Consider the following 25,072-nt stretch of genomic DNA (forward strand, 5'->3'; position numbering starts at 1 on the left):
GCGCAGCGTTCCTCTTGGGAGGCTGAATCAACTCAAAGGTGCTAAAGTATACAGGGCTGCAACCCATACTAAAGGACCTCATCACAACCTTTAACCTTGGCGCTTCTCAAGAAAGAATTGACCACCCGCCAAATCAACAAGGATGTGGAAGGCTTCTTAGCCGACCGTACAACCCATAAAAAGTATTCAAGAGAAAGGTTAAAAAGTTATGGGATTATGGGAATGTAGTGGCTGAGCCCTCGCCTACTACTGCATTCGTTGCTACGAATGGACCCAGGGTGTAGCAGTACTCGTAAAGAGACTGGACATCTTTGAGATAGAATGATGCGAACACTGACTTGCTTCTCCAATAGGTTGCATCCATAACACTCTGCAGAGAACGGTTCTGTTTGAAGGCCACTGAAGTAGCCACAGCTCTCACTTCATGTGTCCTTACCTTCAGCAAAGCAAGGTCTTCTTCCTTCAGATGAGAATTTGCTTCTCTAATCAGAAGCCTGATGTAGTAAGAAACTGAGTTCTTAGACATTGGTAGAGAAGGCTTCTTGATAGCACACCATAAGGCTTCTGATTGTCCTCGTAATGGTTTTGACCTTCTTAGATAGTACTTAAGAGCTCTAACTGGGCAAAGTACTCTCTCCAGTTCGTTCCCCACCATGTTGGACAGGCTTGGGATCTCGAACGACTTAGGCCAAGGACGGGAAGGAAGCTCGTTTTTAGCCAAAAAACCGAGCTGCAAGGAACATGTAGCCGTTTCAGATGTGAAACCTATGTTCCTGCTGAAGGCGTGGATCTCACTTACTCTTTTACCTGTTGCTAAGCACACGAGGAAAAGAGTTTTTAATGTGAGGTCCTTAAAAGAGGCTGATTGGAGCGGTTCAAATCCTGATGACATTAGGAACCTTAGGACCACGTCTAGATTCCAGCCTGGAGTGGACAACCGACGTTCCTTTGAGGTCTCAAAAGACCTAAGGAGGTCCTGTAGATCTTTGTTGGAGGAAAGATCCAAGCCTCTGTGGCGGAAAACCGCTGCCAACATACTTCTGTAACCCTTGATCGTAGGAGCTGATAGGGATCTTACGTTCCTTAGATGTAACAGGAAGTCAGCAATCTGGGTTACAGTGGTACTGGTTGAGGAAACTGCATTGGCCTTGCACCAGCTTCGGAAGACTTCCCATTAAGACTGATAGACTCTGAGAGTGGATGTCGTCCTTGCTCTGGCAATCGCTCTGGCTGCCTCCTTCGAAAAGCCTCTAGCTCTTGAGAGTCTTTCGATAGTCTGAAGGCAGTCAGACGAAGATCGTGGAGGTTTGGGTGTACCTTCTTTACGTGAGGTTGACGCAGAAGGTCCACTCTAGGAGGAAGAGTCCTGGGAACGTCGACCAGCCATTGCAGTACCTCGGTGAACCATTCTCTCGCGGGCCAGAGGGGAGCAACCAACGTCAGCCGTGTCCCTTTGTGAGAGGCGAACTTCTGAAGTACCCTGTTGACAATCTTGAACGGCGGGAATGCATACAGGTCGAGATGGGACCAATCCAGCAGAAAGGCATCCACGCGAACTGCTGCTGGGTCTGGAATCGGAGAACAATACAAGAGGAGCCTCTTGGTCATCGAGGTAGCGAATAGATCTATGGTTGGCTGACCCCACAGGGCCCAAAGTCTGCTGCAAACATTCTTGTGAAGGGTCCACTCTGTGGGGAAGACCTGACCCTTCCGGCTAAGGCGATCTGCCATGACATTCATATCGCCCTGAATGAGCCTCGTTACCAGCATGAGCTTTCGATCTTTTGACCAAATGAGGAGGTCCCTTGCGATCTCGAACAACTTCCTCGAATGAGTCCCTCCCTGCTTGGAGATGTAAGCCAAGGCTGTGGTGTAGTCGGAGTTCACCTCCACCACCTTGTTAAGCTGGAGGGACTTGAAGTTTATCAAGGCCAGATGAACTGCCAACAACTCCTTGCAATAGATGTGAAGTGTCCTTTGCTCCTGATTCCATGTTCCCGAGCATTCCTGTCCGTCCAGTGTCGCACCCCAGCCCGTGTCCGATGCGTCCGAGAAGAGACGGTGGTCGGGGGTCTGAACAGCCAATGGTAGACCTTCCTTGAGAAGAATGCTGTTCTTCCACCACGTTAGAGTAGACCTCATCTCTTCGGAAACAGGAACTGAGCCCGTCTCTAGCGTCATGTCCTTTATCCAGTGAGCAGCTAGATGATACTGAAGGGGGCGGAGGTGGAGTCTCCCTAACTCGATGAACAGGGCCAGCGATGAAAGTGTCCCTGTTAGACTCATCCACTGCCTGACTAAGCATCGGTTCCTTCTCAGCATGCTCTGGATGCATTCTAGGGCTTGGAAGATCCTTGGGGCCGACGGACAAGTCCGAAAAGCTCGACTCTGAAGATCCATACCCAAGGAGACAATGGTCTGGGATGGAACGAGCTGAGACTCCTCAAAATTGACCAGGAGGCCCAGTTCCTTGGTCAGATCCATAGTCCATTTGAAAATCTCCAGACAGCGACGACTTGTGGGAGCTCTTAAAAGCCAGTCGTCTGACGGAGCCGGACACAAGATCATGATACTGCTGCACAGTCTGTAAACTGTCAATCATGGGCAAGCGAGGAAGTACAGTGACAACCCGAATCTGTCTAGACTGTCTGGGTCGTACAGACAACTCCTTAACGGGTTGCTGAGGTTGCCGCACTGCGTCACAACAAGTCCCTTCTGTTGGTTGTTGAACGTCTTCCCCGTGACACATTGACTCCGTAAACAAAAAATCCTCTAACAAGGACTAAGCTTGGACTGCATGTCATGCAACACAGCTCAAGGTCTATGGGAGCAGGTGTGGTAACAGACGGGATTAGCGGCTGAAGTGGAACCATTACCTTCCCTGTAAGCATGTTATGCTTAAATAAAAGTCCATAAGAGGTTATGCAGCTAAAGGCTCCCTCCAAATGACAGAGTCCTCAAGGGAATATCAGAAGGAGGGAGAAAAGAACTTTCTCATCTACAGGGACCTTATCCTAGAAAAGCTAAGTTCTCTGAGTGAGGGTTCACTGGTGCAAAAGCAGCAGACTAGAAGGCAACGTTATGAAACTGCTTGACAGTCTAGTGAGTTGGCAACAACCCAAGATGTGTTGAGAAGCATGCGGTAAGGTATGCAGAGCATGATGTATGCAGAGTATGCTGTATGCAGAGCATGCTGTATGTAGAGCATGTTGTATGCAGAGCATGCTGAATGCAGAGCATGCTGTATGCAGAGCATGTTGTATGCAGAGCATGCTGAATGCAGAGCATGCTGTATGCTGAGCATGTAGTAAGCAGAGCCTGCTGTAAGCAGAGCCTGCTGTAAGGAAAGCAGAGCGTGTGCATGGCGTTTAACATTTCTCAGAAATTCCATGACCAGTGCTAGAGTGCTTTATGCATGCTTGCATGGGGTTTAAACCATGGTATGAAAATGGAGGTAAGGTATGCTGAACAGCAGAGTCAGAACGAGCTGGAACAACAATAGTTGTGGTTTCCTCTTCAAGACTCCGATGAGGGAACACCTGAGGCTCAGTCTGCAAAGGCTGAATAAAAGACAAGCAGAAGGAAGGCGCATGGGTGGAGGAGGCTGACTCCTAGCATGAGTGGTTGAACCCAAGGGTTGCGCTGCTGAGCGGTTGGCGGAAGCGGAGTAGCAAGTTCCAGTTCCTGTGGTGTGAGCGGAGCGCGATGAGGAAGAGGCTGCGCAGAACAAGGTAAATGTCTCGCAAGCTGAGGCTCCTGAGGCGCAAGGCTAAGGTGTTGTGGTGCTTGCCTTGTGGAGGGTTGAGCTCGCTGCAGCGAGAGCTGAGGAGACTGACTCATGGACGGGAGAGGTTGTTGTACCTCAACCGAGTGTTGCATCACTGGTGGAGCAGCAAGTGGAGGCGGAGGAAGAGAGGTATAATCCTCCTGATCCCAATGTAAAGGTTGCCTTAAGGAAGGCGGAGGCTGAACACCACAGGGAACAGCAAACACAGCACGTGGCTCAACATCGTACGCCTGGCAGGTGGAACTGCTGGCAGGTGGTACTGCGATCAGGCGGAGCGAGTGTAGGTGGAGGGAGTGTAGGCGGAGGCGGAGGAGCAACACTCTCAGCCCGACACTCACGCATCAAGTCCGAAAGCTGTGCTTGCATGGACTGTAGTAGAGTCCACAACATCGTACGCCTGGCAGATGGTACTGCGATCAGGCGGAGCGAGTGTAGGTGGAGGGAGTGTAGGCGGAGGCGGAGGAGCAACACTCTCAGCCCGACACTCACGCATCAAGTCCGAAAGCTGTGCTTGCATGGACTGTAGTAGAGTTCACAACATCGTACGCCTGGCAGGTGGTACTGTGATCAGGCGGAGCGATCATAGGCGGGGGGGAGTGTAGGTGGAGGCGAAGGCGCAACACTCTCAGCCCGACACTCACGCATCAAGACCGAAAGTTGTGACTGTATGGACTGCAGTAGAGTTAACTTGGGGTCGGCAGACACTAAGTTCTGCTGAGGTAAAGCCTTAACAGCACAGATCTGTTGTGACCGAACCTTACTCCTCTTAGGCGGAGTGTAATCAACTGATGACTGAGGAGAGTCAGAGCTAACCCAATGACTGCATTCGGGTTGTGAACTTTAACTTCGTACGTCTGGCATAGGTCTGGACTTAACGTTTAAGAGGTCTTGAGACCTGAGACCAGCGTTACTCTGCCTTTATTTTCTCCCCTAATCTCTTCTGCAGACGAGCAAAATAAGGGCTCAATCGTCTGCGGGTGGGAGTGACGGTCTCGGTAAGACACGCCCACAACCACCGAGAATACTTCTGTGCGCCGATCAAGGCCTGCTGAACCCTTATGCCCTTCGACATTGCTTCTCCCCTGGGCTTGGGAGCTTGCAAGAGGTCCCGGACTGGGAGGACGACTGGCGCGCACAAAAGTACCCTCACGCACTAATCACTTATCACTTTGATTTCTGTTTGCACTTATTTCACTGAACTCGAAACTTTAAGTGGTTTGTACCTGAAATACGCAATTCTATCCTTTCTCAAAGTTAGTAATTGCGAAAACAGAATTACAATGTAACAGAAAAAACTAATGAAAGATAATTCAGTGGTTGGAAAGAGACTAAACACTAGATCACTCTAGAAACGTTTAGTTTCTTCCCCTAAAGAGACTAGGGAGAAGAGCAAAAACGATAACGACGTTACTCGTACGCCTGGCAGGCTTGAATGAAACGTTTATCCTCTTTCTCCCTCCGTCTCTATCTCTCTCTCTCTCTCTCTCTCTCTTGACTTAGAACCTGAGAGAAGAGCCCAATCATATATATCGTTAAAACATATTATTGTTAAAGGAAAAAACTGAAAAGTTCCTTTATTAGGATCAAAACCATTAAGTTAAGAAAGAATGAACAAAACGCTAGACACGGTTACTCTTACTGCAACGTGAAACCGTGAACATTCTTTCTCTATCGTAACGATAGAGTGCAAGTTGAACGTTCTGAACGTCAACAACTGCAGAGACAAAACAAAACGTTAGTTCAACTTTGAAAACAGTACGAGACTGTCAAAGAAAATCTTTCAAACTCTGTGGCGGAAATAGCATAATATGTTAACAGGTAAAACCGAAATGACGGGCTCAAAGTTTATTAACTTCGGTAAAAGACCGCCTACTAATAGGAAGGTCGAATATAAACAAATATAAAAATTAATTTTAATGAGTTTATAATAAAAGGAAGTTAATCGAAGAGGCCTATAAGAGGCGGAGAGATATAAAATAAATCTATAACTTTTGTTAAGCAAAATTAAGAAAGAGAGTCTATACTCTCTTAGACACCAACACTTCCGTCTAAGGGAAGGGTCGGCCATTGAAAGGTGAACGAGAGTTCATACTCTCTCGTCACCATAATTAATCAAATTAATTCCAAAAGCTAACTAAGCTAATATAGAAGTTTCCAGTAAAGCGACAGCCGAAATCAAAGAGAAATACTTCACCAAAGTCGTGAAAATACTCCAAGAACATAAGCGTATCCCAGAACGTCTTGCCGGAAGCACGACAGAGGAATAATTGAGGAGGTGTCAACAAGAAGTACTTGAGTACCTGGCCACAGGTGGCGCTGGTAAATACACCCCCTTCTAGTATTGTGATAGCTGGCGTATCCCTCCATAGAATTCTGTCGGGCAACGGAGTTGACAGCTACATGATTATCGGGTAAGTTTAATATTGAAAAACAAAAATATTAAGCTCTACTGTATGTTACTTCAGCTTTTAATAGCTTTTGAATTTAAGTTTTCAGCTAAAATCATGTTCATATTTTTATTATTATCATTAATTGCTAAGCTACAACCCTAGTTGGAAAAGCAAGATGCTATAAGCCCAGGTACCCCAACAGGGAAAATAGCCCAGTAAGGAAAGGAAATAAGGAAAAATTAAATATTTTAAAAACAGTAACAACATTAAAATAAATATTTCCTATATAAACTATAAATACTTTAACAAAACAAGAGGAAGAGAAAGTAGATATAGTGTGCCCGAGTGTACCCTCAAGCAAGAGAACTCTAACCCAAGACAGTGGAAGACCATGGTACAGAGGCTATGGCACTACCTAAGAATAGAGAACAATGGTTTGATTTTGGAGTGTCCTTCTAGAAGAGTTGCTTAACATTGCTAAAGAGTCTCTTCTACCCTTACCAAGAGGAAAGAAGCCACTGAACAATTACAATACAGTAGTTAACCCCTTGGGTGAGGAAGAATTGTTTAGAAAGAACTAAATAATTATACATAATAGCTCAAATCCTTTACAATCTAACACCTTTACTTGATAAAATTTCTTTATCAACTTACCACAGCGTAAGGATTAGTTTCATGTTTTTCCATGATCATATCTGGTGGTTTATGCTCGAACATTTTATATACTTCAATTATCCGTCCGGCCTCTTCTTGATTCCAGGCGAGCATCATAGTCATATCTGCCATTACACATATCTTTGTAAGATGTTTCAGTTCATGATGAGGATCTTTAACATCAACCTGTTTAGGGAAAAAAACAGAATAATGGAGAAGTACTGGGAGTATTTGAGGTACTGTAAACTATATAAAAATTTTCTTTTACCCCTTATTGCATAATGACTATAACTCTTTTTGCCTCACTAAGAAATACTTCATAAACTGACCAAATGTTAGTATTATTATTATTACTTGCTAAGCTAAACCCCTAGTTGGAAGAGCAGGATGCTATAACCCCAGGGGCTCTAACAGGGAAAATAGCCCAGTGAGGAAAGGAAACATGGAAAAATAAAATAATCTAAGAATGGTATATATATATATATATATATATATATATATATATATATATATATATATATATATATATATATATATATATATATATATATATATATATATATATATATATATATATCTCCTATATAAACTATAAAAAAATTAAAAAAAACAAGAAGAAAAATTAGATAGAATAGTGTGCCCCAGTGTACCCTCAAGCAAGAGAACTTTAACCCAAGCCAGTGGAATACCATGGTATAGAGGCTATGGCACTACCCAAGGCTACAGAACAATGGTTTGATTTTGGAGTGTCCTTCTCCTAGAAGAGCTGCTTACCATAGCTAAAGAGTCTCTTCTACCCTTACCAAGAGGAAAGTTGCCACTGAACAATTAAACTACAGTAGTTAACCCCTTGGGTGAAGAAGAGTTGTTTGGTAATCTCAAGAAAAAAGTGTAAATATAACCTAGTTTAACCATTTTACCCCCAAAAGGACGTACTGGTACATTTCACAAAACCCATCCCTTTACCCCCATGGACGTACCGGTACGTCCTTGCAAAAAAATGCTACAATTTTTTTTTTTTTCATATTTTTGATAATCTTTAGAAAAAATTCAGGAATTTTCCAAGAGAATGAGACCAACCTGACCTCTCTATGACAAAAATTAAGGCTGTTAAAGCAATTTAAAAAAAAATATACTGCAAAATGTGCTGGGGAAAAAATAACTCCTTGGGGGTTAAGGGTTGGAAATTTCCAAAGAGCCTGGGGGTAAAAGGGTTAAGATACTTCATATTGAGGAAAACTAAACAGTACAATACTTACAAGGATAAGCAACACTCGAAGTTCATACTGATGTCCAAGTTGTTTGAGCCTATCGTGGACGTAATTTGGATTGAGGTTATGGTATCGCAAACTCAGAAACAAGGCGCAAGTGGTTGCTCCCATCACATAGTCCGGTACGATCTCTCCATATTCCCATGGAACATTTCGAATTGATTTCAATATAGGATTTCCTCTCTGTAATAAAGTATAGCTTCTCATTATTTATATAAAACAGATTTTCCATATTAGATGCATACAATAAATATGAATTATTTCTTTTTAACAAGTAAAACAAATTAGATACCATAATCATTTATTTAACCCTTTTACCCCCAAAGGACGTACAGTACTGGTACGTTTCACAAAACCCATCCCTTTACCCCCATGGACGTACCGGTACGTCCTTGCAAAAAAAAGCTATAAAAAGGTTTTTTTTTCATAATTTTTATATTTTATGGAAAAAATTCAGGCATTTTCCAAGAGAATGAGACCAACCTGACCTCTCTATGACAAAAATTAAGGCTGTTAGAGCAATTTAAAAAAATATACTGCAAAATGTGCTGGGAAAAAAATAACACCTTGGGGGTTAAGGGTTGGAAATTTCCAAAGAGCCTGGGGGTAAAAGGGTTAAATGCATACAATAAAAATAAATTATTTCTCTTTAACAAGTAAAACAAATTAGATATCATAATCATTTAATTAAAATACAAGCTACTGTTCATGCTCATTTCTTAGTCGCCCATTATCTAACAACAGCTGAAGAATAATGATAGCATTGCTACCGCAGGAAAGTGCTAATTTACTTTGAAAAGGTCCAAAACTTTGAAAAAGTAATGACATGAACTTAATGCAAAATGATCCTTGCATGAAACCAAACTGTACACTATATTAATTTTTCAGCCTAGCTTCATTTTCACTTTCAACAATTTTACATTATAATCTCCCCTTTATGAGGTTTGATGTGACATGAGTTTCTTTTTTCACTCTAAGATCTTCTGACATATGTCTGTGTCTCATTACTTCAATATATAATACTATTCTAGCTAACTGCTCCTTTTCAGTTCCTATAAATCCATATATTTGATTACCGCACACTCCAAAATATCACAAATTTGCATTTATCCAAGCTATACAAACTTCAGTCCTTTATATAGTTATATGTTTTCAGTGTGAGCTGGAATGGTCATTAAAATTGCTAACGAGGTAGTTAACGATAGGTGTGAACGAGGTAAAGAGACATGCCACCTTACCTGTCAATTATTTTAGAAATGTGATTTATTTCTATGATGATACAAACCATCATCCTTTACATAGGGCCGAATACGTAGGTTCTTTCTATTCCTTGGAAATGTAAAAATATACCTTGTCCCATACGGGAGCAAAGGAGATGACTCCAGCAACCTCCTATCTCTCTATTATTGGGATGAATAGGCTAATAGGGCCCCACCACTAGAACCATGAGCTCCAAAACCTCTTAGAGTGGAAGACAAAGGCAGAAGGTATTTGTCACTGGACTAACCTCTTCGCCGATTAAGGCAACAAAGACAGTTTTGTGTGTCAGAACCTTAACCCAGGCCTTTTCAAAGGTTCACAGGAGGTACCAAGAATAGCAAGCCTTAGAAGCACCACTGGGCACAGGCAACTCCTATGAGAAGGATAGGTCTGTCCCAGTCTGTCAAAAGACTAAAGTCTGAGCAGTATCCTTGATAGCCACTACTGAGAGAACTTTTCTCAGCGAGGAAGAAGTTAAATTCCATGATCTGATCTACAGATGATCTGACTCGAGTGGGATCTCTTCTATAAAAGCCATCATAGAAGAGGGGAGAAGCGTGGAACCGTGACGTGGGACCATGGCCCAGTGCATCGAAACACTGGGCCAAAGAGGGGGGGTCATGCAGGGCCCTAATACTTGTCCTGTTAGGTTACCAAGCATCCAAGGACCAAAGGTCAAGGCTTGAAGCTGGAACCTAGGGTAATGGCTATGACCAGATGCCACCCACTTCTCCTAAGAGGTGTAGTATCGAAAGGAGCCTTTCCTAAAACTACGATTGACAAGCCCTCCTTGACTTCTTCTACTACTTCACCTTAGAAGAAGTGACAGAGTTGGAAATCGAAGAGGACAACAAGGAAGAGGAAGGGGAGCAGGGAAAATCAGCACGTTTCTTCTTTTTCCATCCTTTCCCTTAGGCTCTGCAAGCAGAGGAGTCAAAGTCTGAAAAACCAAGTCAACAATGTTCCCCAAAGAGAAGAACCACATGGGTTGCTCCAACAAGAACCAAAACACTGGCAAACACTGTTAAGGGGAGAGAAGTCATACTTAAAGGAGAGGAAGCCTCAGACCACCCACCACAGGGGTCAGGGAAAGACACAGGGTAGCAGAGCGCAGTAGTGACCCATCAGGGAGAAGCCTTGGTTAACTTAGCTCCCTGCACTGTGGGAACATGCCCTTCAGCCCCAGGGAGGGGAAGCCATCTGCGGACATCATCGGAACACTGACTCTGAAGACACACGGACATGCCCCTCACTAAAGGCATTACCAAGGAGACACTGGCACTGGGGAGCTTATCTAAAAGATCTTAGGTACCACTAATGGAAATGTATGTTTCAATGGTTGCTGATTAAGTAAACAGTTTGAACAAAACACAAGTTCAGCCATCTTTCAATAGTGACGAGCTTCACAAGCTCTTGATATCACTTGCTTCCTTTTAAAATTCAAAAGTCTAACAAATCCTCTCTTAATAATGGAGTGTGAAGACATGTGAAAATGTTTTTCACAACAAAATACAGTACTACAAAGGGAGATGACATAATGCCTACTATATTTTCAAGAGAAACTCCATCTGTTGATTTCCTCTCACTGAGAAAGTGACATACATTAGTACATAAAAATAAAAAATAAGTTTGTTAATGCATGAACTTATACATAAAGCTCTCTAAAAAACCACCTGTCATAGAAATCATCGAAATCTTACCTGTCTAGAGCTAACAATTACGCAGTTTTTGCTAGGCAGCTTTGAGCCACCGGAAGATGTTTTCCCGTCTATTGCCTCTGACGCATTCTTTAATTCTTCTGGTGGTTCTTCATAAAATTCGGACTTTTTCAATCCACTAAAGGCCTCTGTTATGGAATGAAAGTTTAGTTATTAATATTTGGAAGCTTATAAAGTTTAACTGTATATCTAAAAAAAATAACTATGGTATTTCCACCAAAATATAGAAGTAAATTTCTTAATTTTCATTCTATGAATACATTCCAATTAATATACAGATATATTTCCCGTTACCATTTTTTCCAATTAAAAGCAACTGATCAAGAAATCTAAGCACAGAATAAAAAGCTGAAATAGGGAAGAAATTACTGAAACTAAATCAGACAGTCATTTAGGTATTAAAGTCTGCCCTCTAATTACTTTCGGTAATTTATTACACCTGAAAAAACAGCCATTTTGCTACTACATAACCTTACCATTATGTATGTATGTAGGTACAGTATGTATGTATGTATGTATATATAAACTATACAGTATTGTACAATATTCCTCCCAAATGCAGAGTAAAAAAAAAAATTAAGGAGACAAAGAAATAAAATAATGCATTCCTTACCTGAAAATACCGACTTTGAGTTTCCTTGCGCCTTTGTCACGTCAATATATCGAGACTTTATGTTGCCTTCAGGGGCTTGCTTAGTTTCTGTGTTGGACGGAGTTTCTTCATTACCAGACATTGTTGGAAAAAAAGCTGGAAGAAAAGGTAAAGATTTGCCTTAAAATCATAGGATTTAAAATGCAATATTATTGTGGCACGGCAAAACTCTGTACCAACAATAATTCTGTCTTTGGCATCATAGATTTTTTCACGTAACTCTGAAAAGGAATGCGATAACTTACAGACCCCTTAAATAAAGCAGCTGTATATGCTTTTAGCACAAGTATTATTTAATGGTACAAACTTTGGCATACTTAATCAAACTACTGTACACATAAATCACAGTTCTTCGTTATTACACTTTTACTGATGATGTCTTTATTGAGATTATTCTAAACATATGACCATTTCCCTTAAGGAGGAAATAAGAAGCTTACATGTGTATTTGTAAGCATCTGAACGATTTTGACGTCAATCGTCAGAAAAACACACATTTTACAAGTTTTAAGGACAGGTTAGACAAGGAAGTACATCTGAGAAACCATATTTCAGAAGAGATGCCAGTCAGGAAGTAAACACAAGGATGCGACATGCCTTACGGTAAGCTATGGACATGGAGTTCTATGGTGGGTCGAAGGAGGCTGTAGCCACCCCGTGTCAGGATACAAATCCCTAGGTTAGTTTAGGTTAGGTTGGATCTACAGATCATGTCATAACCTTGTATCTGAACCTCTTATAAAATATGGTTTATCAGTTGCAACTTCTAGAACGTTAAATCATCTATAATGTAATTTGAAAAAGGATCCTTTGTAGTTAGTTCGGATAGACGCGATCAGCATGTAAAATGTGTTGAAAAAACAAAACCCTATTTTTATAGTATGCCATTTTATACAATATGAAATAAGGTAGCTAATAAATTAGCTCATTATTCTTAACATTCTACATACTGTACTATTACCACTCAGCACCGAAACAGTTGGGATGCACCGAAATAGCAACTCAAATGCGTTAGAGAAAAAACCTGTTTTCTCGTATCCCAATTTATACGATATCAAATAGCTATAATTTACTCATTCTGTTAATGACTGCCCCGGCATTCTGTGTACTATTGCACTTGGTGCACGAATGAAACCCACTCATCTTCACACAATTCATCTAATATTGTGTCTGCCAAGTGCCGTGCATTTTGTTACAGAAACGAACGCTTTGAATGATCCATCATTCTGCAAACTATGAAAATTTACCATATGAAAGGAACATACACATAATACTTGTTTGACACTGACTCCTAAACATGTGTATCTGATCTTAATTACTCTTCATTGTGGGGGCTTTGCCACCAAAACTTCATTGCTTTTAAACGTATATGTGATCTCAATTTACCTTCAATGGGGGGGCTACAACCCCAAACCCCCTTTTACTTATTTAGTTTCTAACCAAGTATAAAAGCGATGTACACAAGTCCCAAAAATACAATTAATATGCGATCAAACAATGGACTCTGACAATTCTTACCTTATTCAAAGTCACTGAATCCAACTTTCTCAGGCTCCTCGCTGTCATTACACTTTTGGCAAACACCCCAAAAATTACCTAATAGCCCTTCATGAAACAAAAATTGTACTGTAATCAAATAATTCTAGGAAAACTTGTGTGAAGATATTCAACTGTCTTTATGGAGTAAATCTATTTAGAGATATGAACAAACACCAGTAAATCTTCCAAAACAAAACTGTATGCAGAACATCATACCATGATAAGGGTTAGTGAATAAAAGGGCAATCTCCAGTCAGGAGCGGCTTGCAGCCAAGTTAACGATTCAGAAAAGGCACTTGAGAAAAGTAGGACTAAAATCACACCGGCTCTAACGCTGTTTGGATGGTCAAGTCGGCCGTGGCTTTATTATTGTAACTGTGATACTTTCTTGTACTGTAACTAATCTAGGATTGTAAGTAAAAGAGATAAAAACTATAAGATTATAAATGATTAATCCCAACATTCGACAAACGTAACCCTAGGTATAATTGAGTCTTTCAGTCAAGAAACATGCCAAGCGCCATTTTGGGACAAAATAGTTTTATTTTATTTTTCGCGGGTTTTATTGTGCCAAATTATAAAAAGGATTTTTTATCAATGTTTTATTATGTAGAAAATTTGAGGGGGCATCAGTCAACTGACCCCAGCATATTCATGTTAAAACATTACAAAACACATCACAGACATATTTCATGAATAGTTAGAATATTTAATACAACAAACTTTCGTTTATAACTCATTTACTGGCTTATAAAGGGGAAAATGCATACAAAATTAAGGGGTTAGGTTAGGTTTTCCCACAACTGCCAAAAAACTGTGCATCGTATTGAAAATATTTTAGGTTAACTGTGTTCTGCATAAAATTTGTAACTATTTATAACAAATATGAAACTCCTAGCTATTATATTTACCAAGTAATTCGCGATTGAAAATTGGCATTTTCAATATTAAACTTACCCGATGATCATATAGCTGTCAGCTCTGCTGCCCGACAGAAAAAACCTACGGGCGGAATACGCCAGCGATCGCTATACAGGTGGGGGTGTACATCAACAGCGCCATCTGTCAAGTAGGTACTCAAGTACTCGATGTCAACATAGAACCAATTTTCTCTCTGTCGTGCCACTGGCAAGACCTACTAAATACGCCGTCCCTAACTGGATTTGTTTTCACAACGATTTGGTGAAGTACACTATTCCAGTTTTGAGCTTTCGCTATGCAGGGGTTTTTTTCTTCCTTTCAAAACTTGAACTCGTTTTGGATAGATTTTATTATGGTGACGAAGAGAGTATGGACTCTCTTTCACTTTTAAATGGCCGACCCTTCCCTTAGACGGAAGTGTGTTTAGGTTTTTGGTAATTTTGCTTAACACGTTATAGATCTATTTATTTTATATCTCTCCGCCTTTATAGGCCTCTTCGATTAACTTTCCATTTATTATAAAATTATAAAAATAAATTTTTATGTTTGTTTATATGCGACCTTTCCTAATAGTAGGCGGTCCTAACTTGGAACCGAAGTTAATTAACATTGAGCCCGTTATATCGTATTTAACCTTTAAAGAATTTAATACTTTTTTAATTTTAATGTTTTATGAAAGAATTTCTTTGATAGTCTCGTACTGTTTTCAAAGATGAACTAACGTTTAGTTTTTTAGTCTACGCAGTTGTTGACGTTCATAACGTTCAACATGCGCTCTATCGTTACGATAGAGAGAGAGTGTATCACGGTTTCACTTTGCAGTAAGAGTAAACCGATTCTAGCGTTTCGTTCATTCTTTCTTAGCTTAAATGGTTTAAATTCTAAATTAAAGGAACTTTTTATTTGGGAAACCTTTCAGTTTTTTCCTTTAGCAAATAGCATGTTTTAACGATATATAATTGGGCTCTTCTCTCAGGTGCGAAATCACGAGAGAAGAGAGAGAGAGATAGAGACGGAGGGAGAGAGAGGAGAATAAACGTTTCGTTCAAGCGGGTAACGTTGTTCTCGTTTTTTTTTTACTCTCCTCCCTAGTCGCTGTAGGGGAAGAAGGTAAAACGTTTCTAGGGTTTTATTCTTGTTCCCAGGCTTTGTGCGGTGAGAGATTGTAAACGTAGTTTATTTGATCTAGTGTTTAGTCTCTTTTCCAGCCACTGAATTCTTTATCTTTATTTATGTTTTTCTGTTGCATTGTAAGACTGTTTTCGCAATTACTACCTTTTAATGAAGGATAGGATTGCGTGTTTCAGGTAGAAATCAGTTAAAGTTTTGATTTCAGTGAAATAAGTGCAAAACAGAAAATCAAAAGTGATAAAGTTATATGCGCAAAGTGTTACAGTGTTGCGTCCGAGGGTTCGTCTGTTCGTGCCAGTCGTTCACCTAGTCCGGGACCTCTTACAAGCTCCCAAGCCCAGGGGAGAAGTAATGTCGAACGACTTATGGGTTCCACAGGCCTTGATCAACGAACAGACGTTTTTCCCTCCGTGGTTTCGGGCGTATCTACCCAAGATCGCCCCACCCACACAAAGACGAGAGAGCCCATTTATTCCTCGTCTGCGGAAGAGGTTTCTCGTAAGAAACCATGGACCACATCTTGCAGCTTTTTAAGTGCAAGTCGGTCCCTTCCGCGCAAGTCCAACGGCCTAAGGTGTAGCCACTGGGTCAGTTCGGACTCGCTGCAGTCATCCGACGACTGCACACCTCCCAAGAGAGGCAAGGTGGTACCGCAACAGGCAGTAACTCCGTCTGTTGCCGCACCAGCTGTTTTAGACCCTCAGTCACAACGGACAGTAGCTCCGTCTGTTGCCGTTTTTGTAGACCCTAAGTGGTCTTTACTGCAGTCTATGCAGACTCAGTTAGCTGCGGTTATGCAGGAGTTTCGTGCGGAGAAGGTTGACACTGCTCCCGTTAGCCTACAACCTTCCACGGTTGTGCGCCCAGCTCACGCTGAGGCTGCCTGCTCCCACACTCCGGCTGCGGAGAGCTCCACCTACGATGCGCAATCGACCCTGCCAGACGCATGTTGACGTTAGCCGACGTACGGCACCCTCCGTTAACATGCGTGAGCTACCGCATCAGCAGTGGGAAGGTGGAGTCAAGCTGCCGTGTTTTGACGCGATGCGTTAGTTTCCGCAACCCACGGCAGTCCCCACCACGCACCACCACTCCGCTTTGGTTGTTGCCTGCTCCCACACTCCGACTGCGGAGAAGGTTGACGATGCACCCGTTTGCCTACAACCTGCCACGGTTGTGCGCCCAGCATGGCTGCCTGCTCCCACACTCTTGTTGTGAGAGCTCCTTCACCCATGCGCAGTCGACCCTGCCAGACGCATGCTGACTCCCACAGACACACGGAGCACTCAGTTGCCGTGCGTGAGCTACCACAAGCTGCCGTGTTTTGACACGGTGTGTCAGCCTCCGCAACCCACTGTGGTTACCGCCACTCGCCCGCAGCAGACTAGTCAGTCAGGAGTTGAGGCTTCCCCACACAGCTTTGGTTGTTGCCAGCTCACAGACTGTCAAGCAGTTACATGACGTTGCCTCCTGGTCTGCTACTAATGCACCAGTGCTGTATGTCCTCACGCCCTGTTGTGGTTGACAGTTCAGTTTTTGACAGTTCACAGACTATCAAGCAGTTACATAACGTTGCCTTCTGGTCTGCTGCTTATGCACCAGTGGGAACCTCACTGAGATATCCTAGCTTTTCTCGGACATGGTTCCTGTAGATGAGAAAGTGCTGTTCTCCCTCCTACTGATATTCCTTTGAGGACTCTGTCATTTGGAGAGGAGCCTTAAGCTGCTTAGCCTCCTATGGACTTTAATTAAAGCATAACAAGGCTTCCAGGGATGGTAAATGGTTCCGCTTCAGTCGCTAACCCCGTCTGTTGCCACACCTGCTCCCATAGACCCTAATGGGCTTTGTTGCAAGACATGCAGTCCAAGCTTGTGTCCTTGATAGAGGATTTTTTACGGAGAAGAACCTTCTGGCCAACAACCTTCCTACCGGTTGGTTGTGCGCCCTGTTACTCGCGTCCGCCAGTTGAGGTGGTTCCTCCACCGATGCGACCCAGTGTGGGTTGCCAGTCGCACGTTGACGTTAAGCGACTCTCGGAGGTGGTTGTGGACGTTCAGTGTGTCACTAGGAAGACGTTCAACAACCAGCAGAGGTGACTTGTTGTGACGCAGTGCGGCAACCTCAGCAACCCGGTAGGGGGTCGACTGCACAACCCAGACAGTCTAGACAGTTTCGGGTTGACGCTGTACTTCCTCGCGTCCCCATGGTTGACAGTTCACAGACTGTGCAGCAGTACCATGATATTGTGTCCGGCTCCGTCACGCATCCACCAGTGCGACCGGATTCAGCAAGTCAGACGTTGCCCACTCCGTTGCCGTTTCCTCATCAGTTTCGGATGAGGAACCCTCTGATGAGGACATTGCTGAACAAGACGATCAACCCCCAGCCCTGCTATCCATCCAGAAGATGCTGAAGAAGGAACTCTGCCCTGTCAGGCTGTGGATGAGTCTGGTTAGGACACTGTCATCCGTGGTTCATTTTGTGTCACTTGGAAGACTACACCTCCGTCCTCTTCTGTATCATCTAGCTTTTCACTGGAAAAGGACAAGACGCTAGAAGCGGTCTCGATCCCGGTTTCCGGAAAGATAAAGTCTGGTCTGACTTGGTGAAAGGACTTTATCAACCTTTGAAAGGGTCTTCCCCTGACTGTTCAGACTCCCAACCACGTTCTCTTCTCGGACGCATCGGACGTAGGCTGGGGTGCGACATTAGGCGGTAGGGAATGCTCGGGATTATGGAACTCGAGTCAAAGGACAATGCATTTCAACTGCAAGAAGCTACTGGCAGTACGTCTGACCTGGAAAAGCTTCAGGTCTCTCCTTCAAGGCAAAGTGGTGGAGGTGAACACGGACAACACCCTGCTTTGACGTACATCTCCAAGCAAGGAGGGACCTACTCTCTGACATGGTACGAGTTCGCAAGAGACCTCCTCACCTGTTCAACAGGTCTAGACTTTTCACTAGTAACGAGGTTCATCCAAGGCAACTTGAATGTCATAGCAGATTGTCTCAGTAGGAAGGGACAAATAATTCCAACAGATTGGACCCTCCACAAGGATGTATGCAAGAGACTTTGGGCCACCTGGGGCCAGCCAACCATAGATCTCTTTGCAACCTCGATGACCAAGAGGCTCCCAATACTTTGCTCACCTATCCCGGACCCAGCAGTAGTTCATATAGATGCCTTTCTACTAGATTGGTCACATCTAGATCTATATGCATTCCCTCCGTTCTAGATTGTCAACAAGGTACTGCAGAAGTTCGCCTCTCACGAAGGGACAAAGTTGACGCTAGTTGCTTCCCTCTGGCCCGCGAGAGAATAACTCACCGAGGTACTTCGATGGCTAGTAGACGTTCCCAGAACTCTTCCCCTAAGGGTGGACCTGCTACGTCTGCCACGCGTAAAGAAGGTACTCCAAGGCCTCCACGCTCTTCGTCTGACTGCCTTCAGACTATCGAAAGACTCTCGAGAACTAGAGGTTTTTCGAAGGAGGCAACCAGAGCGATTGCTAGAGCAAGGAGAACATCCACCCTTAGAGTCTACCAATCGAAGTGGGAAATCTTCCGAAACTGGTGCAAGTCAGTATCCGTATCCTCGACCAGTACCTCTGTAACTCAAATAGCTGACTTCCTCTTATATCTGAGGAAAGAACGATCTCTTTCAGCTTCCACTATCAAGGGTTACAGAAGCATGTTGTCATCAGTCTTCCGTCACAGAGGCTTAGATCTTTCCAACAATAAAGATCTACAGGACCTCCTTAAGTCTTTTGAGACCACGAAGGAGCGTTGTTTGGTTACACCTGGTTGGAATTTAGACGTGGTTCTAAGATTCCTTATGTCAGACAGGTTCGAACCGCTTCAATCAGCCTCCCTGAAAGATCTCACCTTTAAGACTCTTTTCCTGATATGCTTAACCACAGCTAAAAGAGTCAGTGAGATTCATGCCTTCAGCAAGAACATCGGATTCTCATCCGAAACGGCTACATGTTCTACAACTTGGTTTTCTAGCCAAACACGAGCTGCCTTCTCGGCCTTGACCAATATCGTTCGATATTCCAAACTTATCGTATGGTTGGAAATGAACTAGAAAGAGTATTATGTCCTGTAAGAGCTCTTAAGATGACAAATTCGAAGATAATTTGTATTTTTCCTAACCATACAAACCTTAGCTATTTACAAAGGGTTTACTTTTAGCGCAGCTGAAATGACGAGCCAATAGTTTTTAACGAGGGTTAATTACCCCCGCGCTAGTTAGCGGGGGGTGGGGAAGGGTAGCTTGCTACCCCTCCCCCCTCCACACACCGGTGACTTGCTTCACTTCACTTAGAGGTAGGACTTGACTTGGGGGTCAGGGATGGCGGGCACATATGTGTAAATAGCTAAGGTTTGTATGGTTAGGAAAAATACAAATTATCTTCGAATTTGTCATTTGTTCCGTAACCGAAATACAAACCACGCTATTTACAAAGGGTGACTTACCCCTTAGGAAGGGTGGAAAGTCCCCAGCCTTACTGACTTCGGCTTGCCCGGGGGCTCGATCCCTTAGTGAGCAGCACTAGAGAGAGGGAGCCCCTGTACCTCACAGGTTCCTAGCATCGCTAGGAACGAGTGGCCTACATAAGTAGTGTGAGGAGGAGAGTGTGACTCGTCCTATGAAGTTGACCTTGAGACCTTCAGATAGGAATTCTAGGATAGGACGTTCCCCATACCACCTCGTCAGGGTATGGGAGACGCAACAGTATTAAGCTTAATACTAGGAGCACAAAGAAGCATGGGTTACCTGCAGAGGTCGAGGTCAGCTATGCGAGGACCAGGATGCTGCTTCCCCAAGAGAGGGGAGAATGAAGAAAGAAGTAAGGGTCAGACATACTCTTTCATTCACACAGACTAAGACCGGGTAACAACGCCCTCAACCTACTGCTACTTGTCCAAAAAGGAGCCTGAGGTTAGACCAGCTGTTGTGCAGCCACCACAGGGCCGATAGAGAACGTATCGAGGCTCCTGTGGGTCACGTCTTGCAGGTAGTGGGCTGTGAAGGTCGTTTGACGCTTCCAGACCCCCGCTTGAAGTACCTGCGTCACAGAGAAGTTTCTCTTGAAGGCCAGGGATGTAGCAATACCCCTGACATCGTGGGCCCGAGGGCGACGTGACGGAGGAGGGTCAGGATTCAGGGCATGGTGGATAACCCTTCGAATCCAAGCAGAGATGGTGTTCCTTGTGACCCTCCTCTTTGTCCTGCCTGTGCTCACAAACAAAGCTCGCACATGAGGACGGACTGCAGCCGTTCTCTTCAAGTAGTACCTCAGACACCTCACTGGGCATAGTAGCAGCTGGTCTGGGTCGTTTGTTACAGAACGGAGACTCGCGATCCTGAAAGAGTCGAACCGAGGATCCGGCACTCCAGGATTCTGAGTCTTGGCCACAAACTCAGGGACGAACCTGAACGTTACCTCCCCCCATCCCCTTGAATGGGCGATGTCGTACGAGAGACCATGAAGTTCACTAACTCGCTTGGCCGAGGCCAAGGCGAGTAGGAAAGCCGTCTTCCAAGACAGGTGGCGATCGGAGGCCTGGCGTAATGGCTCGAAGGGAGGTCTCTTGAGAGACCTGAGAACTCGAACCACGTTCCAAGGAGGGGGTCTCACTTCCGACTGGGGGCAGGTAAGCTCATAGCTACGTATGAGTAAAGAGAGTTCTAGCGATGAAGAAATATCCACGCCCTTCAATCTGAAGGCCAAGCTTAAGGCTGAGCGATAGCCTTTCACTGCCGAGACAGAAAGGCGCATTTCTTCTCGCAGATACACAAGGAAGTCCGCTATTGCTGGAATAGTGGCATCGAGTGGAGAGATACCCCTTCCACGACACCAACCACAAAAGACTCTCCACTTCGCTTGGTAGACTCCCTCAGAGGACCTTCGCAGGTGCCGAGACATTCTCTCCGCAACCTGTTGCGAAAAGCCTCTCTCCGCGAGGAGACGCTGGATAGTCTCCAGGCGTGAAGCCGAAGCGAGGCTACGGCCCTGTGAGGGACACCGGAGTGGGGTTGTCTGAGAAGCTCGTGTCGTGGAGGAAGCTCCCTTGGGAGTTCCGTCAGGAGTTGCAGAAGGTCCGGAAACCATTCCGCGTGATGCCATAGCGGAGCTACTAGAGTCATGGAACAGTTGACCTATAGTCTGGTCCTGTTGAGCACCCTTCTCATCAGACAGAATGGTGGGAAGGCGTACACGTCGATGTTGTCCCACCGTTGCTGGAAAGCATCTTGCCAGAGTGCCTTGGGGTCCGGGACTGGTGAGCAGTACAGGGGCAGCTTGAAGTTCAAGGCTGTCGCGAACAAGTCCACCGTCGGGGAACCCCACAAAGTCAGGACTTTGTTGGCTATCTGAGGATCCAAAGACCACTCGGTACTCACTATCTGCGAAGCCCTGCTCAGACTGTCGGCGAGCACATTCCTCTTGCCAGGAATGAAGCGAGCTGATAGTGTTATCGAGTGGGTTTCGGTCCACCTCAGAGTCTCTACTGCAAAATGGGATAGCTGTTGTGAAAAAGTGCCTCCCTGCTTGTTGATATAAGCCACTACCGTGGTGTTGTCGCTCATCACCACCACGGAGTGACCCGCCAGGAACCGTTGGAACTGTTGAAGGGCCAGAAAGACGGCCTTCAATTCTAGCAGGTTGATGTGTAGGCACTTTTCTGATTCTGACCAAAGGCCTGAGGCCCTCTGGTTCAGAACGTGCGCCCCCCACCCTTCTTTTGACGCGTCCGAAAACAGAGTCAATTCCGGGGGAAGGACGAGAAGACTCACTCCCTTTCGCAGGTTCTCGTCGGCCAGCCACCACCGCAAGTCCGTCTGTTCCAGAGACCCCATTGGGATCAGAGTGTCCGGGGAATCGGATCCTTGATTCCACCGGGACTTGAGCCGCCATTGAAGGGATCTCATCCTGAGGCGGCTGTTTGGAACCAGACGGGCCAGGGAGGATAGGTGGCCCAAGAGACGCAACCACGATTGGGCGGGGAGTTCTTTTCGCCTGAGGAAAGGTTCCGCCACCCTCCTCAGCCTTGCTATCCGGTCGTCTGATGGAAAGGCTTTGTGGAGATTGGTGTCTATTAGCATGCCTAGATAAACCAGTCGCTGGGACGGCTGCAGAGAGGACTTCTCGAGGTTTACCACGATCCCCAGATCCTGGCAAAGATCTAGAAGCCTGTCTCGGTGTCGAAGAAGGGTCGACTCCGAGTCTGCTAGGATCAGCCAATCGTCTAGGTAACGAAGGAGACGAATGCCGTTCCTGTGCGCCCAAGTCGAAATCAGGGTGAACACTCTGGTGAACACCTGAGGAGCTGTGGAGAGACCGAAACACAGCACCTTGAACTGGTAGATCTTGTTGTCTAGGCAGAATCTCAGGTACTTCCTGGAAGACGGATGGATTGGGATCTGGAAGTACGCGTCCTTTAGATCCAGTGTACACATGAAGTCTTGTGGTCTCACCGCAAGTCTGACTGTGTCTGCTGTCTCCATGCTGAACCGGGTTTGTTTGACAAACCTGTTCAGAGCCGAGAGATCGATGACGGGTCTCCAGTCTCCAGTAGCCTTCTTTACAAGAAAGAGTCGACTGAAGAAGCCTGGAGAGCCGTCCACGACCTCCTGGAGAGCACCCTTCTCGAACATGGTCTTGACTTCGGCCTGAAGGGCCAGCCCCTTTGCCGATCCCATGGCATAGGAGCTCAACGACACTGGATTCGCTGTCAGGGGAGGTTGAGATGACGTGAACGGGACGCGATAACCTTGGCCGATCACCGAGATCGTCCAAGCATCGGCCCCGAGATGTTGCCACCTGCGGACGCAACGCTGAAGGCATCCCCCCACAGGTGGACACGCAGGGGGACTGCCACCCCTAGGGCTTGCGGCCGCGGCCGCCACCCCTAGAAGTCTTGCCTCCCCTGGAGGACTTACCACCCCTCTTGACCTTGGCTGGAAAGGGCTGGGGCTTAGACACCACTTTCTTAGCTGCCGGTGCCTGTTTGGGAGCCTTACGAGGCTGTTGCTGCTGTTGTGGCGGGGCTGGAGGCTTATAGGGCCGAGTTGTAAGGGCCCTGTGGAGGAGGGAGTCCGTGCTGGATTTCCTCCACCTCTCAGCCGTTCGCTCCAAGTCTTGAGGCTCAAACAGGCTCTCCCCCAGGAGGGAGGCATGTCGGAGCCTACACACATCTACGGCGGGGACCTTCGGATGGAATCTCTCGGACACAGCATCGCGACGCTTCAACACCGAGTTGGCCCACAGGGTGGTAACCTGGTGCGCCAAGAACTCGATGGAGCGGGGTGCCCGAGAGCAAGAAGGTCTCTAGGGCCTTCCTATTGGTCTCCTTGGACAAGTCCTCAGATCGCAATAGGATGCCCAGAGATCCTAACCAGAAGTCCAGCCACGAAGTGGCCTGCATGGCACACTTAGCGACCTTCTCGTGGTTAAGGATCTCTGCCGCCGAGAACGACACCTGCCGGGCAGAGAGTTTCTCCAAGGGAACTCCCTTCGCCAGCTCCTCCACAGAGTGATGGAGCGGAAGAGCGAGGTTGTGCTCACCCAGGATCTCGAAATACCTCCTCTGCTGAAGGCGAGGAGGAGGGATGAGTTTGTTCCCGGCAGTGGAACGACTGGAGGAGGCAAGAAGTGCGAGCTGAGCATTGGCCCTAGCTCTGGCACTCTTCAGCCCCCGAGACCAGGGCAGAGCTGCACTGGTCTTAGGGGCCTTCCGAACGTCGAACACTTCATCCAGAATTGTGTCTTTGCCTTCACGGGGGGGGATGACTGGATCCGTAAGACTGTTAAGTTGCCTTATCAGGCTTAGGACCTGCCAGAAGGCATGTTCGGACTCTTGCTGTTCTCCTCCCTGTGGGCTGGCAGCTAAGTCTCCTGCCCCAGGAATCTCTTCCTGGGGTGATACGTGGACATTCCCCTGGGTAGTCATGGGTTCCTGTCGAATCCTTGCAGAGGATTTAGGGATGGTCTTGGAATCCTTGGGCTCCCTCCTAGGAGGGATACAGGATCCCAACAACGAGGTTCGAGGGGCCCCTTCCTCACGAGACAATTCTCCTGCCTGAAGCGAAGTCTCCCCCCCTGGTGCCGGGGGGAAGACTACCGGTCCACTGGACTCACCTGAGGACGGAAAGGCCTCGTCCACGGGAGAAGGAGAGAGTACTCGTGCCGGAGAGGGGACCCTCGAGACCGACCTCTTGGGAACCAACTTCGCCCTGGGGGAAGTCACCACGAAGTCCACTCCTCTCTTTCTCTTCAGCGAAGGAGAGACAGCCGCTGGTTTGTTACCCTGGCCGGCGAGTGCTGGTTTCATAACCCTCACTAACGCCCGTGCCAGCGGACCAAACCAAGTCTGCTGCTCAAAGGACACAGAGTCCGAAATCCTCGCTAAGGTGAAAGGGATCGGGCGATCCTTTGGAGTGGACACGACGGTACCTGCCTGAAAAGAAGGTGGGGAAGAATGCTGTAATGACCTGTCCTCGTCCTGCAATACCAACCTGTGCTTGGATGGAGGTGATCCCGAGTGCCGTCTAGGAGCACGCGTCCCTGCTGCTACCACCGGCTGTGGAATTCGCCGCGAACTATGGTCGCGCGAGGGTGAACGGTCGCGCAAAGGCGAATGGTTGCGCGGGTGATCGCGCGGGGCGTACAGGCGAGCGGTCGCGCGGGGCGCGCAGGCGAGCGGTCGCGCGGGCGCGCAGGCGAGCGGTCGCGCGGGGCGCG

At 45.9% G+C, this 25,072-nt stretch overlaps 1 protein-coding gene across 4 annotated transcripts in view; it reads right to left on the bottom strand.

Annotated features, from left to right (window-relative positions):
• Ercc1 (DNA excision repair protein Ercc1) overlaps window positions 1–25,072 on the bottom strand; it is a 61,796-nt gene that overhangs the window by 28,086 nt on the left and 8,638 nt on the right. For all 4 annotated transcript variants that reach the window (XM_068345375.1, XM_068345373.1, XM_068345372.1 and 1 more), the window contains exons 2-5: window positions 11,694–11,828; window positions 11,063–11,208; window positions 8,091–8,285; window positions 6,832–7,017 (exon numbers count right to left, since the gene is read on the bottom strand). In XM_068345375.1, coding sequence (XP_068201476.1) covers window positions 6,832–7,017; window positions 8,091–8,285; window positions 11,063–11,208; window positions 11,694–11,814 — 648 coding nt within the window. In that variant the 5' untranslated portion in view covers window positions 11,815–11,828. The remainder of the gene's footprint in view (window positions 1–6,831; window positions 7,018–8,090; window positions 8,286–11,062; window positions 11,209–11,693; window positions 11,829–25,072) is intronic.

The sequence above is a fragment of the Palaemon carinicauda genome, chromosome 21 (genome assembly GCF_036898095.1).
Source record: "Palaemon carinicauda isolate YSFRI2023 chromosome 21, ASM3689809v2, whole genome shotgun sequence".
Taxonomy (NCBI): Eukaryota; Metazoa; Arthropoda; class Malacostraca; order Decapoda; family Palaemonidae; genus Palaemon; species Palaemon carinicauda.